Source organism: Scylla paramamosain, unplaced genomic scaffold (genome assembly GCF_035594125.1).
Source record: "Scylla paramamosain isolate STU-SP2022 unplaced genomic scaffold, ASM3559412v1 Contig13, whole genome shotgun sequence".
NCBI lineage: Eukaryota > Metazoa > Arthropoda > Malacostraca > Decapoda > Portunidae > Scylla > Scylla paramamosain.
In genome coordinates, this window is record NW_026973678.1 from 452,432 (window position 1) to 468,098 (window position 15,667).

The 15,667-nt window shown below is 47.9% G+C and overlaps 1 protein-coding gene across 2 annotated transcripts; it reads left to right on the top strand.

Moving 5' to 3' along the window:
• The first annotated feature begins 1,008 nt into the window (after positions 1 to 1,008).
• LOC135097171 (uncharacterized) lies at positions 1,009 to 15,405 on the top strand. Of its 2 annotated transcripts, none has more exons than XM_063998939.1 (5): positions 1,009 to 1,185; positions 1,679 to 1,823; positions 1,963 to 2,498; positions 2,816 to 2,899; positions 14,833 to 15,405. In XM_063998939.1, the coding sequence occupies exons 1-5, from the start codon at positions 1,032 to 1,034 to the stop codon at positions 14,880 to 14,882; spliced, it is 969 nt and encodes a 322-aa protein (XP_063855009.1). In that variant the 5' UTR covers positions 1,009 to 1,031; the 3' UTR covers positions 14,883 to 15,405. The 2 variants fall into 2 exon arrangements, with proteins under 2 accessions (XP_063855009.1, XP_063855008.1); XM_063998938.1 differs by lacking the exon at positions 14,833 to 15,405 and adding an exon at positions 3,107 to 3,315.
• Positions 15,406 to 15,667: the final 262 nt, after the last annotated feature.

Genomic DNA, 15,667 nt, shown 5'->3' on the forward strand with positions numbered 1-15,667 from the left:
GGGGAAGAGGAAGAAGTCGCACGGAGCGAGGTCAGGTGAGTAGGGCGGTTGCTCCAGCACGGCGATGTTCTTCTTGGCCAAGAACTCTCTGATGCTCAGGGCATTGTGAGCAGGCGCATTGTCGTGGTGAAGCAGCCACGAGTTGCCCTGCCACAACTCCCGCCTCTTCTCGCGCACTGCACGAAGCAGACGCCGCAGTACTTCTTTGTACACATGTTGGTTGACTGTCTGGCCCTGTGGCAAGAACTCGCAGTGGACGATGCCCCTCACATCGAAGAAAGCGATCAACATGACCTTGAAGCTGGACCTGGACTGCCTTGCTTTCTTCGGCCGTGGCGACGCCGGACTCTTCCATTGAAGGCTCTGGCGTTTGGTCTCCGGGTCGTACTCAAATACGAGTATATATATATACATATATATATATATATATATATATATATATATATATATATATATATATATATATATATATATATATATATATATATATATATATATATATATATATATATATATATATATATATATATATATATATATATATATATATATATATATATATATATATATATATATATATATATATATATATATATATATATATATATATATATATATATATATATATATATATATATATATATATATATATATATATTGTTTTGTCTTTATTTTTTTTTATTTTTCCTGTATGTCATGTTTAGTTTTATCTGTTGCCTTGTCTTCCTATATTTATTTTTATTTGGTAGTTTATTAATATATTTATTCATTATTTTCTTTTAATGCGTATGCGTGAGGAAGACTTGCAAAAGGCAAAAAAAAAAAAAAAACTATTTAAATATCCATAGTTTCTGCTTACAAAGTACCACAGCAATAGAAATCTGATCTTTAACATTTGCATCTCATTATTATCTTCATATATTACATACTACCATTGCTTCATCATTCCTATAGAAAAAAAAAAACATACAAAATTCTTGTCATGCCACTTTGAAATAAAAGAGATGAGGTCACACTATTCCTTCCTCTAGATGCTGTTCATGGCGGCTCCCAGGACCACCCTCAGCCTGGCCAGCGGGCATGAGGGCCAGGCGGGGCAGTGGTGGCGGCTGTGGTTGAGAGGCGGTGAGGAAGAGCGCGGCAAGGCCTCCAGTGGTGACCCCGCGCCGCCTCAGCTTGACCAAGGTGTGTAAGTGTGTGTGTGTGTGTGTGTGTGTGTGTGTGTGTGTGAAGAGGTGGAGCTGATGGGCCTCGCAGTGTATTGAGTGTACGTATACATTTTTATTAAACAGGGAATTATTGTTATTATTATTATTATTATTATTACTATTATTATCATTATTATTATTATTATTATTATTATTATTATTATTATTATTTGGTGGTTTAGATCCTCTGCAAACCTATATTGCTTTTCATTATCTCAAATCAAAATTAAATAGCACTGCGCAAGATATGACCGTTAGTTAAGATTTTTTCGGTTAAATTTAATGTTAGGATGGGAAAAAAAAGAAAAAGAAAAAGGAAGAAATAAAAATTGCATAAAATATGAAAGGCATTGCTATAGTCGGAGTCGTAATTTTCCTTTCTAAAAGATGCAACCATAGATTTCTTTATAAAGGAGTCTATGATATACCTTGAGGCAACGAATTAAAAGGATTGTTTATACCTCGTATAGAGCGAGACGCAGCCGGAACCGAGGCAGGACGGGGCGTGGTGGTGCGCACTCAGTTCTCTGAATCCATCTTTGGCGTATCTGTGGACTCGCTGATGCCGGGGAAGCGTCGGCGTCTCCTGAACCTCACCGTCACGCCACACACTGGGTAGGTTTGCAGTCATGTGTTTGAAGGTGCCAATACTTCATTTGTTTCGAAAAAAAGTTTTCTGTAAAATGTCTTTTCAAGCACTGATAGATTACATTAGACAATTGTTTATAACCATGAGTCCTCTCTTAACTTTCAGAAAACACTGGCAGGTGAGCCTACATGTGCCAATTATCTCTACAGCCCTCGAGTGGGAGACGAAGCTCTGGAAAAATCAGGGCAAGCAACATTGGGAAGTTAATGGGGAAGTCAAGTCTACCAAATCTGACATATCGTTAGAATTCGTTCACTTCAAGCAGGAGAAGCAGGACGAGGAGACTCAGGTCACGGATGACAGAGGTGAGGCTGGCAGGTGTGATGCTGAAGGTTGTGGGGACGGCAATGTCAAGGAGCCAAAAGCCAAGTCGCGGCACCACGTCGACAGTGATTGCGACTCAGATTTAAGAAAAGAACAGACAGTAGACCAGAATGAAGTTTGTAGTGGTCGAGATCCTAAATCAGAAGACTTAAAGCAAAATGATCATGATTCCGTAATGGTAAATGTAGACGAAGAATGTTCCAGGAAAGCGGAGTGTGATGGACCGGAAGAGTCAGTGTCAAGTGACGCTGTTCAAGAGACTACACAAAAATTAACTTCCCGGGTTTTCAGCCTTTCTTCCAACATGAAGACTTACGGTAAGTACGTCCACACTTCATGTAGAACGAAATTTGACTATTAAGGCAAAATTTAATGATACGTTTCTTATGATGTTAGTAAGTCCTTTTATTCAGGTCTTTTTATATACTTGATTTCTTGCAAATAAGAATTTATAATTAAAAAAGGTTGTTCGCTATACCTTTTGAAATCATAACTATTTGGATAGTACTGTTCTAATATTTTTTGTCGGTCGCGTCACTATTTCATCAGTGCCACAGTAGTGTACTTGAGTTGTTTACTTACCTGTACCTCACGACACCCTCCCTTTATCTCCCTCCACGCACCGCACGCATAGTCTCATCTGACGGAGGACGCTGGATTCGGATCCTGCAGCGCACACACCTGGCATTCTGTCCTCGCCTTGGCTGGAACTTGAACCGTGAGTGAACCGGAGCCTGAGAAGCGAAAGTTCAAAGCAAGAGAGAAAGAGAGAGAGAGAGAGAGAGAGAGAGAGAGAGAGAGAGAGAGAGAGAGAGAGAGAGAGAGAGAGAGAGAGAGAGAGAGAGAGAGAGAGAGAGAGAATGATGATTTAAACTATACAAGAAAAATATTGCAATAGACTTTTTTTTATCACTCGGAATTCTAGAAATATTTCGGTTCAATCGTGACTGGACTGGGTGGGAGGTAGCGTGGCGGTGTGGTGTTGGGATGTATTGATGGTGATGGATACCGGTCCTGCAGAAAAGGTGGTAGTCATGGCGGTGGATACCTGTCCTGAAGGACAGGTGGTGGCAGTGGATACCCATCCAGCAGGGCAGGTGGTGGCAGTAGATACCCGTCCACAGGACAGGTGGTGGTAGTAGATACCCGTCCAGCAGGACAGGTGGTGGCGGTGGATACCCGTCCAGCAGGACAGGTGATGGTAATGGCGGTGGATACCCGTCCAGCAGGACAGGTGGTGGCGGTGGATACCCGTCCAGCAGGACAGGTGATGGTAATGGCGGTGGATACCCGTCCAGCAGGACAGGTGGTGGCGGTGGATACCCGTTCAACAAGACAAGTGATAGTCATAGCGGTGGATACCCGCCCTGCAGAACAGATGGTTGCGGTGAATACTCGTCCTGCAGGACAGGCGGTGGCGGTGGATACCCGCTCTGCAGGACAGTGGTGGCGGTAGATAACCGTCCAGCAGGACAGGTGATGGTCATGGTGGTGGATACACGTCCAGCAGGACAGGTGGTGGCGGTGGATACCCGTCCAGCATGACAGGTGATGGTCAAGGCGCTAGATACCCGCCCTGCAGGACAGGTGGTGGCGGTGGATACCCGTTCAGCAGGACATGTGATGGTCATGGCGGTTGATACCCGTCCAGCAGGACAGGTGATGATCATGGCGGTGGATACTCGTCCAGCAGGAAAAGCGGTGGCGGCGGATACCCGTCCAGCAGGACAGGTGGTAGTCATGGCGGTGGATACCCGTCCAGCAAGACAGGAGGTGGCTGTGAATACCCGTCAAGCAGGACAGGTGGTGGCGGTGAATACCCGTCAAGCAGGACAGGTGGTGGCGGTGGATACCCGTCCAGCAGGATAGGTGATGGTCATGGCGGTGGATACCCGGCCTGCAGGACAGGTGGTGGCAATGGATACCCGTCCAGCAGGACAGGTGGTGGCAGTGGATACCCGTCCAGCAGGACAGGTGGTGGCAGTGAATACCCGTCCAGCAGGACAGGTGGTAGCGGTGGATGCCCGTCCAGCAGGACAGGTGATGGTCATGGCGGTGGATACCCGTCCAGGTGATGACAGTGAATACTCGTCCAGGCGATGGCAGTGAATACCTGTACCGCAGGACAGGTGGTGGCCGTGGATAACCTTCCCGCAGGACAGGTAGTGGAGGTGAATACCCGTCCAGCAGGACAGGTGGTGGCGGTGGATACTCGTCCTGCAGGACAGGCGGTGGCGGTGGATATCCGTCCAGCAGGACAGGTGATGGTCATGGCGGTGGATACCCGGCCTGCAGGACAGGTGGTGGCAGAGGATACCCGTCCAGCAGGACAGGTGGTGGCAGTGGATACCCGTCCAGCAGGACGGTGGATGACTGTCCAGGAGGACAGGTGATGGTCATGGCGGTGGATACCCATCCAGCAAGACAGGTGGTGGCGGTGGATTCCTGTCCAGCAGGATAGGTGGTGGTAATGGATACCAGCCCTGCAGGACAGGTGGTGGCGGTGGATACCCGTCCAGCAGGACACGTGATGGTCATGACGATGGATACCCGCCCTGTAGGACAGGTCGTGGCGGTGGATACCCGTTCAGCAAGACAGGTGATGGTCATGGCGGTGGATACCCATCCAGCAGGACAGGTGATGGTCATGGCGGTGGACACTCGTCCAGCAGGACAAGTGGTGGCGGTGGATAACCGTCCAGCACGACAGGTGATGGTCATGGCGGTGGCTACCCGTCCAGAAGGACAAGTGGTGGCGGCGGATACCTGTTCAGCAGGACAAGTGGTAGTCATGGCGGTGGATACCCGTCCAGCAAGACAAGTGGTGGCTCTGCATAACCATCCAGCAGGACAGGTGGTGGCGGGGGATACCCATCCAGAAGGATAGGTGGTAGTCATGGCGGTGAATACCCTTCCAGCAAGATAGATGATGGTCGTGGCGGTGGATACCCGCCCTGCAGAACAGGTGGTGGCGGTGGATTCCCGTCCAGCAGGACAGGTGGTAGTCATGGCGGTGGATATCCGTCCAGCAGGACAGGTGGCAGTCATGGCCGTGGATACCCGTCCAGCAGGATAGGTGATGGTCATCGCGGCGGGTATGGTGGATACCCGCCCTGAATGACACATGGTGGCAATAGATACCCGTCCAGCAGGACAGGTGGTGGCAGTGGATACCCGTCCAGCAGGACAGGTGGTGGCGGTGGATGCCCGTCCAGCTGGACAGATGGTGGTTATGGCGGTGGATACCCGTCTAGCAGGACAGGTGATGGCATTGAATACCAGCCCAGTAGGACAGGTGATGGCATTGAATACCAGTCCAGCAGGACAGGTGATGGCAGTGAATACCCGTCCCGCAGGACAGGTGGTGGCCGTGAATAACCTTCCAGCATGACAGGTAGTGGCGGTGAATACCCATCCAGCAGGGCAGGTGGTGGCGGTGGATACCCGTCCAGCAAGACAGGTGGTGGCGTTGGATTCCTGTCCAGCAGGATAGGTGGTGGTAATGGATACCGGCCCTGCAGGACAGGTGGTAGCGGTGGATACCCGTCCAGCACGACAGGTGATGGTCATGGCGGTGGATACACGTCCAGCAAGACAGGTGGTGGCTGTGAATACCCGTCAAGCAGGACAGGTGGTGGCGGTGAATACCCGTCCAGCAGGACAGGTGGTGGCGGTGGATACTCGTCCTGCAGGACAGGCGGTGGCGGTGGATACCCGTCCAGCAGGACAGGTGGTGGCGGTGGATTCCTGTCCAGCAGGACAGTTGATGGTCATGGCGGTGGATACCCGGTCTGCAGGACAGGTGGTGGCAAAGGATACCCGTCCAGCAGGACAGGTGGTGGCAGTGGATACCCGTCCAGCAGGACAGGTGGTGGCGGTGGATGACTGTCCAGGAGGACAGGTGATGGTCATGGCGATGGATACCCATCCAGCAGGACAGGTGGTGGCGGTGGATTCCTGTCCAGCAGGACAGGTGATGGTCATGGCGGTGGATACCCGCCCTGCAGGACAGGTCGTGGCGGTGGATACCAGTTCAGCAGGACGGGTGATGGTCATGGCGGTGGATACCCATCCAGCAGGACAGGTGATGGTCATGGCGGTGGATACCCGTCCAGAAGGACAAGTGGTGGCGGCGGATACCCGTTTAGCAGGACAGGTGGTAGTCATGGCGGTGGATACCCGTCAAGCAAGACAGGTGGTGGCTTTGCACAACCATCCAGTAGGACAGGTGGTGGCGGTGGATACCCATCCAGCAGGACAGGTGGTAGTCATGACGGTGAATACCCTTCCAGCAAGATAGATGATTGTCGTGGCGGTGGATACCCGCCCTGCAGGACAGGTGGTGGCAGTAGATACCCGTCCAGCAGGACAAGTGGTAGTCATGGCGGTGGATACCCGTCCAGCAGGACAGGTGATGGTCATGGCGGTGGATACTCGTCCAGAAGGACAAGTGGTGGCGGCGGATACCCGTTTAGCAGGACAGGTGGTAGTCATGGCGGTGGATACCCGTCAAGCAAGACAGGTGGTGGCTTTGCACAACCATCCAGTAGGACAGGTGGTGGCGGTGGATACCCATCCAGCAGGACAGGTGGTAGTCATGGCAGTGAATACCCTTCCAGCAAGATAGATGATTGTCGTGGCGGTGGATACCCGCCCTGCAGGACAGGTGGTGGCGGTGGATACCCGTCCAGCAGGACAAGTGGTAGTCATGGCGGTGGATACCCGTCCAGCAGGACAGGTGGCAGTCATGGCGGTGGATACCCGTCCAGCAGGATAGGTGATGGTCATGGCGGTGGGTATGGTGGATACCCACCCTGCAGGACAGATGGTGGCAATAGATACCCGTCCAGCAGGACAGGTGGTGGCAGTGGATACCCGTCCAGCAGGACAGGTGGTGGCGGTGGATGCCCGTCCAGCTGGACAGGTGGTGGTCATGGCGGTGGATACCCGTCTAGAAGGACAAGTGGTGGCGGCGGATACCCGTTTAGCAGGACAGGTGGTAGTCATGGCGGTGGATACCCGTCAAGCAAGACAGGTGGTGGCTTTGCACAACCATCCAGTAGGACAGGTGGTGGCGGTGGATAGCCATCCAGCAGGACAGGTGGTAGTCTTGGCGGTGAATACCCTTCCAGCAAGATAGATGATTGTCGTGGCGGTGGATACCCGCCCTGCAGGACAGGTGGTGGCGGTGGATACCCGTCCAGCAGGACAAGTGGTAGTCATGGCGGTGGATACCCGTCCAGCAGGACAGGTGGCAGTCATGGCGGTGGGTACCCGTCCAGCAGGATAGGTGATGGTCATGGCGGCGGGTATGGTGGATACCCGCCCTGCAGGACAGATGGTGGCAATAGATACCCGTCCAGCAGGACAGGTGGTGGCAGTGGATACCCGTCCAGCAGGACAGGTGGTGGCGGTGGATGCCCGTCCAGCTGGACAGGTGGTGGTCATGGCGGTGGATACCCGTCTAGCAGGACAGTTGATGGCATGGAATACCAGTCCAGCAGGACAGGTGATGGCAGTGAATACCCGTCCCGCAGGACAGGTGGTGGCCGTGAATAACCTTCCAGCATGACAGGTAGTGGCGGTGAATACCCATCCAGCAGGACAGGTGGTGGCGGTGGATACCCGTCCAGCAAGACAGGTGGTGGCGGTGGATTCCTGTCCAGCAGGATAGGTGGTGGTAATGGATACCCGCCCTGCAGGACAGGTGGTGGCGGTGGATACCCGTCCAGCAGGACAGGTGATGGTCATAGCGGTGGATACCCGGCCTTCAGGACAGGTGGTCGCTGTGGATATCCGTCCAGCAGGACAGGTGATAGTCACGGCGGTGGATACCCGCCCTGCAGGACAGGTGGTGGCGGTGGATACCCGTTCAGCGGGACAGGTGATGTTTATGGCGGTAGATACCCATCCAGCAGGACAGGTGATGGTCTGGCGGTGGACACTCGTCCAGCAGGACAAGTGGTGGCGGTGGATACCCGTCCAGCACGACAGGTGATGGTCATGGCGGTGGATACCCGTCTAGTAGGACAAGTGGTGGCGGGGGATACCCATCAAGCAGGACAGGTGGCAGTCATGGCGGTGGATATCCGTCCAGCAGGATAGGTGATGGTCATGGCGGCGGGTATGGTGGGTACCCGCCGCCCTGCAGGACAGATGGTGGCAATAGATACCCGTCCAGCAGGACAGGTGGTGGCAGTGGATACCCATCCAGCAGGACAGGTCGTGGCGGTGGATGCCCGTCCAGCTGGACAGGTGGTGGTCATGGCGGTGGATACCCGTCTAGCAGGACAGGTGATGGCATTGAATACCAGTCCAGCAGGGCAGGTGATGGCAGTGAATACCCGTCCCGCAGGACAGGTGGTGGCCGTGGATAACCTTCCAGCATGACAGGTAGTGGCGGTGAATACCCGTCCAGCATGACAGGTGGTGGCGGTGGATACTCGTCCTGCAGGGCAGGCGGTGGCGGTGGATACCCGCTCTGCAGGACAGTGGTGGCGCTAGATACCCTTCGTACAGGACAGGTGGTGGCGGTGAATACACGTCCTACAAGGACAGATGGTGGCGGTGGATACCCGTCCTGCAGTACAGGTGATGTTCATGGCGGTGGATACTCGTGCAGCACGACAGGTGATGGTCGTCGCGGTTTATACCCGTCCTACAGGACAAGTGATGGCGGTGGATACCCGTCCTACAGGTCAGGTGGTGGCGGTGGATACCCGTCCTACAGGACAGGTGGTGGCGGTGGATACCCGTCCTACAGGACAGGTGGTGGCGGTGGATACCCGTCCTGCAGGACAGGTGATGGTCATGGCGGTGGATATCCGTCCTACAGGACAGGTGGTGGCGGTGTATACCCGCCCTGCAGGACAGGTGATGGTCGTGGCGGTGGATACCTATCCTGCAGGACAGGTGGTGGTGGTGGACACCGGCCCGTTCCGCAGAATTGACTTCCAATATCATTCTCCCTCCACTGAGGTGCTGTGGTTCAGGAGTACTCCTTCTTTTCATTTGACGGTCTCCTTTCCAATGTTCTGTGTTTTCACTGAAGGACGCCCTTCACGAAGTGGATGACGTCCATCGTGTCTATTGTGTGAGGATGCGTCAGATTTTCTCTTAGTTTATTCTAGTTTTGCTGTTCCCTGGTGGCTTGCCTCGTGACTCCCTGAACTGATAATTTAGTCCCTAAACTATCAGTCGTCCCTGGCAGCGGCCGACTCTGCCCTGGTGCAGGCATACTGCTGGGCTGAGTCCCACTTGGGGAACCTCGCCCTGGTCTGTGCGATCCTCACCCCCTCCTGCTACGAGAGCTGGACGTTGGGGTAAACAAACTTTTTATCGTATAAAACGATTTTAAAATTAAATCCTTATTGTGATCCTCATCGGTGCGACAAGACATTTGTAGATTGAGTGAAGAGAGATGGTGAGGAAGGGATCGCAGGTTTGGGGCGTGAAGGGTGAGGAGAGAGAAGGCACGGTGTGTGGAAGGTTTGTTTGGAGGGGCTGTTTTGCCATAACAGGAAGGTGTGGCTTTAAGAAGAAGAAGAAAGTGAAGCAGCAGCAGCATAAAAAAAGAGAGTGCACGTGTGTGTGCAGATTTAACTGGGGCTTAAGAAAAAATAAATAAAATAAATAATTGGAAATTGATTGTAGTGTGTATACTTTATATGCACATTGTCACTACTACTACTAGCCTACTGGCTCCTTGTAGCTGCTTCTTATTAATTCTCTCTTCCAGCATTATTGTAACTATAAATCTCTCTTCCAGCATTATTCTAACTATAACAAGAATTTATAATAATTAGGAGAATATTGATGACGTGGTAAGCATGATGGCAAATATTTACATCTTTGTTTCTTCCATATATCGCTTTATATTACTTCCAAGGTTTTCCTTCTGCGTTTGTTCCTTTTCTTTCTTTCAGGCTCAGAGTGAGCATCGTAGGAATGGCAGCCGTCTTGATAGACTTGTAAAAACTGGGAACACCACCGACAGCTTCAGCAGGTCCTGGCACTGGTTCTTCAGTGTTGAGTGGCAACCGTTCATTTGACAAAGAATAGCTGTTTCAAGGGTTTAGGGAAAAAAGTTTTAAAGTTACAAGTTTGTTCACATTTTGTCTGCTCGTGTGTGGAAGTAATTTCGCAGTCTGTCAGTAGCACATCGGACTGCCCTCCGTCTTGGATCACTGAGCTGCTGCATTTATTTATTTTTTTCAGGTCACTTTATGTTTGCTCTAGAACAAATCTTAGAAGTTATATGAGTAACTAATGTCCTTGAATTCATTGTTATTTTCATTTGTTTATTTATTTATTTATTTTTTTCTTCTTCATCATCATCTTCTTTTTCTTCTTTTTCTTCTTTTTTTTTTTTTTCTTCTTCTTCTTCTTGTTTTTTGTTCTTCCGCTTCTTCTTTTTCTTCTTCTTCTTCTTCTTCTTCTGCTTCTTCTTTTTTTTCTTTTTTTTTCTTCTTCTTCTTATTATTATTATTATTCTGCTTCTTTTTTTTCTTTTTTTTCTTTTTCTTCTTCTTATTATTCTTATTCTTCTGCTTCTTCTTCTTTTTCTTTTTTTTTCTTCTTCTTATTATTATTCTTCTGCTTCTTCTTCTTCTTCTTATTATTATTATTATTATAATTATTGTTATTATTATTATTATTATTATTGTTCTTCTTCTTATTATTATTATTATAATTATTGTTATTATTATTATTATTATTATTGTTGTTGTTATTATTATTATTATTATTGTTGTTGTTGTTCAGACATTCCGACAAGCTGGAGGAGGAGGTGAGAAGAAATACAAGTGTTGGGAGGTGAGTTTATTCCCGACTAGTTCCCCTGAAGAAGCTTGTGCGAAGCTAGTCGGGAATAAACTATCCTCCCAGCACTTGTGTTTCTTCTCACCTCCTCCTCCATTATTAGCATCATTATATTCCGGAATTACTAGTAAGTAGTGACGTCAGTAAATTTGCGAATGACACCAAATTACGAAGATAAGACAGGACTGGATAGAAAGTATGATTGGACAGAAAAGTGTGAAATGAAATTCGATATCAATGAGGTAGCGTTCTCTACGTAAGAAGTAAGAGAGAGAGAGAGAGAGAGAGAGAGAGAGAGAGAGAGAGGGATGCACAATATATAACAGCAGCTTAAAGGCCAGGGAGATAGCTAAATCTTCGAGAGAGAGAAAACAAAGTGATACTACAAGTCTGCGGCCTATAAAACAGTGCATTTAGTGCTTTGATAAGGCCTCTCTTACATTACGGTGTACAGTTGTGGCTGTGCAAAAAAGAGTGACTAGGATGATCCAGGGACTGAAAAAAAAAAAAAAAAGCTAGTCACTGGAATGGTGTAGGGTGCGTGGTGATACGATAGAGGTATTTCGATATCATTAAGGTAGGCTTTACCTCCTCATACGGTGTTCCATCCCTCGAAGTAATAATAATGATAATAATAATAATAATGATAATAATAATAATAATAATAATAATAATAATAATAATATTAAGTGAATTGATAAGTAAATACATCCGCCAATTCATGATGACTTAAGATTTCTCGGCCTGGGTGCTGGACCTTACAAGTCTCTTGATACTTCATCTCCTTGCTATTCTTGTCATGTGCCTTACCCGAATAGAATGGCTGGCGGGGGGGAGGGGGGGAAAGGTGACAGGCGAGGTGCAGGCTGAGGGTCATGGCAGGGTTAGTTGGGAGAGCTCAGCCCCAGTGAACGCTCGTGTGTGTCAGCTGAAGGACACCAACACTGCCCGGTGATCCATCTGGGTGGTGCCAAGCGAGGAACATGTACTGGTGTTTTGGTGAGTAGATTAGGTAGTGGTGATACGAAGAGATTTAACAATACGGCCCTTAGATGTTCTTCCATATGATGTATGCTAACAATCGTGTGTGTGTGTGTGTGTGTGTGTGATGGGAATAAGGTACCTAAGTTTGTTAGTGAACACGTACTATATTATTTAGTATACTATCATTTGCTCCTTTACTTTACTGAAAACAGTACGGTTCATATTGAAAGCATGTTATAAAACTACATTGTGGTTTGTAAGCATGAACTCTGCCGTCTCCCATCGTCTGCAGCAGTGACTACGTGAGGTGGAGACTAAAGGAAGGGGAGTAGGGGAGCTGCCAGGTGCCTCCACACGCCCCACAATTGCACGAGTGAACATTCTTTTCTTGTTCTTTCACAACATCCTCACTTTATTTTACCAACCGTGATTCAAGTAAGAGAGAAATCCAAACAATTTTAAACCGTCAAATAAACTCACCGTTCGCGAAAATATTCTAACGTGTATTTTGAAATTGCCGCGTGACTGGATATGTAAGGGAAAGTGGAAAGCCAGGAAGCGCCACAAGCATAATGTTATTCAGTCTTAAAAAATGATTGAGTTACCCCGGTTAGCATCCAAAACTGGAAAGGTGTGGATATTCTTTAAGTAAAACGTCGACCTGCTATACCATGGAACTGAGGTTTCATAAGCGAGTGGGGTTGTTCGTCCTAGTGGAAACATTGTTGAGTGACCATTCTATAATTATCATATTAGCCAATATAACAAATAGTTTACCTAAAGGAACTGGTGTGTGATTATTGTACGACACTATACGCAGATTATCAACTTCCAAGAGGAATTATTCTGCGATTACGTTGGAAGTGGTAAACTATTCTGTAATTATCGAACTTACCGCTATAAAGAAACTCTATCTATAATCATCACTAATCCGAAATTATTGTACTCGACACTACAAAAAATTATACAATGCCAGTGTCGATTCATAAGAACATAAGAACATAAGAAATAAGGGAAGCTGCAAGAAGCGACCAGGCTTACACGTGGCAGTCCCTGTATGAAACACTCCTACCTATTTCCATCTGTTATCCCCATCCATAAACTTGTCTAATCTTCTCTTAAAGCTCTCTAGTGTCCTAGCACTAACTACATGATTACTGAGTCCGTTCCACTCATCTACCACTCTATTTGAGAACCAATTTTTTCCTATCTCCTTCCTAAACCTAAATTTTTCAAGCTTGAACCCGTTATTTCTTGTTCTACCCTGGTTGCTGATCCTAAGAATTTTGCTTACATCTCCTTTGTTATAACCCTTATACCACTTAAAGACTTCTATCAGGTCCCCTCTTAACCTACGTCTCTCTAGAGAATGTAAATTTAACCGCTTCAACCTCGCTTCGTAAGGAATACTCCTCATCCCCTGTATCCTTTTAGTCATTCTCCTCTGTACTGATTCTAATAGACCTATATCTTTCCTGTAATGTGGGGACCAGAACTGCACAGCGTAGTCTAGATGAGGTCTGACCAGCGCCAAGTATAACTTTAATATTACTTCCGGCCTTCTACTTTTAGCACTCCTAAAAATGAATCCTAGTACCCTATTTGTCTTGTTTCTGGCTTCTATGCATTGTTTCCCTAGACGGAGTTCAGAGCTAACTATAACTCCTAAATCTTTCTCGTACCCTGTACCTACCAGAGTTTGGGTGTTTAATGTGTACCTATTGTGTGGGTTTCCTCTACCTACGCTAAGCACTTTGCATTTATTGATATTAAATTGCATTTGCCATCTATCCGTCCATTCATTCATTCTATCTAAGTCTGTCTGCAAGGCGATGGCATCCGCTTCTGACCTAATTAATCTACCTATCTTTGTGTCATCCGCAAATTTACTAACATCGCTACTAATTCCACTATCCAAGTCATTGATATATAAAAGAAATAATAATGGCCCTAATACTGATCCCTGTGGCACCCCACTAATGACATGACCCCACTCGGATTTCGAGCCGTTTATTAGCACTCTCTGTCGCCTGTTACCAAGCCATGACCCAACAGAGCGTCACACTGTCATGGGCGACAAGGCTGGCCGAGCGATGTTCTGGTTGTATTAGAGAGACAACATTCAATACACGTGTTAGGAAATAGTTCAAAGTGAGATAATAACTGTGCAAACTGTAGACACAACTTAACGAAGAGACTGGAACGCTCATGAATTACTACAGCAAACCCTTTCTACAATGAATCCACTACTTCTTAGCTCACCCTATTTTTACATCATCTTACTCTCATCATCAGGGTGGAATGAAAAGCTTTTCATCTCATCAACTCCTCTCCTCTAACTGTCTTTAGCCTCTCTCTCACCGCCGCAGTGTTGCATCTCTAGCTGTCTTCTACTGCTATTTTCATGCTAACTGCTCTTCTGATCTTGCTAACTGCATGCCTCGCTGCACAACACTTTCTTCTTTATCTCGCCCCTATTCTGTCCACCTCTCTAACGCAAGAGTTAACCAGTATTCTCAATCATTCATCTCTTTCTCTGGTAAACTCTGGAACTCCCTGCCTGCTTCTGTATTTCCACTTCCTATGACTTGAACTCCTTCAAGAGGGAGGTTTCAAGACACTTATTCATCAATTTTTGACCACTGCTTTTACCCTTTTATGGGACTGCCATTTCAGTGGACATTTTTTTTATTGGATTTTTGTTGTCCTTGGCCAGTGTCACTCCTACATATATAAAAAAAATACTGCCTTGTTTTCTCTCATTAATATCAAAGTGGCTTGCATCACTACATCTTGTTACTAGTGTTGTTCTTCTCATCACCAACTGACTCCTCCTCTCCTTCACAGATCTGGGTGGAGTGGCATTCTCACTACAGACTGGAGACCCGTCCACTTAAAGGACCCGGTTGGAGTTGGACACAAAATTCAAGAGCAGATTTTCAGCCGTTAAAATATCTTAAATCTTCCGATAAGATTTAAATTGGGTAATGTTGGGTTTGCTGTAGTGAATTACCAAGACAGAAGTCCATGCATGTGTCTGGGATGTAAGGAGGGTAGAAATGTCTCCCTTCACACCACAGGAGGCAGCACCACCGTGGCAGGACCCCAGAGTCAGGTGCTGTGCTGGGAGGAGACGAACAGCAGCAGTAGTGAAAGAATCCATTGGTGGTGGTGGTGGTGGTGGTGCAGCTGTCCACTCCACAGTGACCGTCTTGCTTCAACATGCTGTCTTCCCACACCTGCAATGAACAACACCTCTCCTGTGATGAGCAACACTGAGTAACACCTCTCCCCTGCATCAGCAACACTCAGCAACACCTCTCCTGTGATGAGCAACACTCAGCAACATCTGCTTCTCTTCACACATTCATTCAAGCCTCTCTCTCTCTCTCTCTCTCTCTCTCTCTCTCTCTCTCTCTCTCTCCACAGCCCCACAGCATGTCCCCCACAGCATGTTTACAAACCCACAGTGACTCCCCACAGCCCCTCACACACACACACACAGAGCATTACATAACAGTGCATCTTGTACAGTGCCTATATTAAAGAATGAACACAGAAAATGGACAGGCTTCGTTTTGTTCTGTCCTGCATGGATGTAGCGAGGTTGAATGGGTGCAGGTGAATACTGAAGAGTGTATCAGATGCACGACTCAAAGATGTGAAAGCTGACACACAAAGT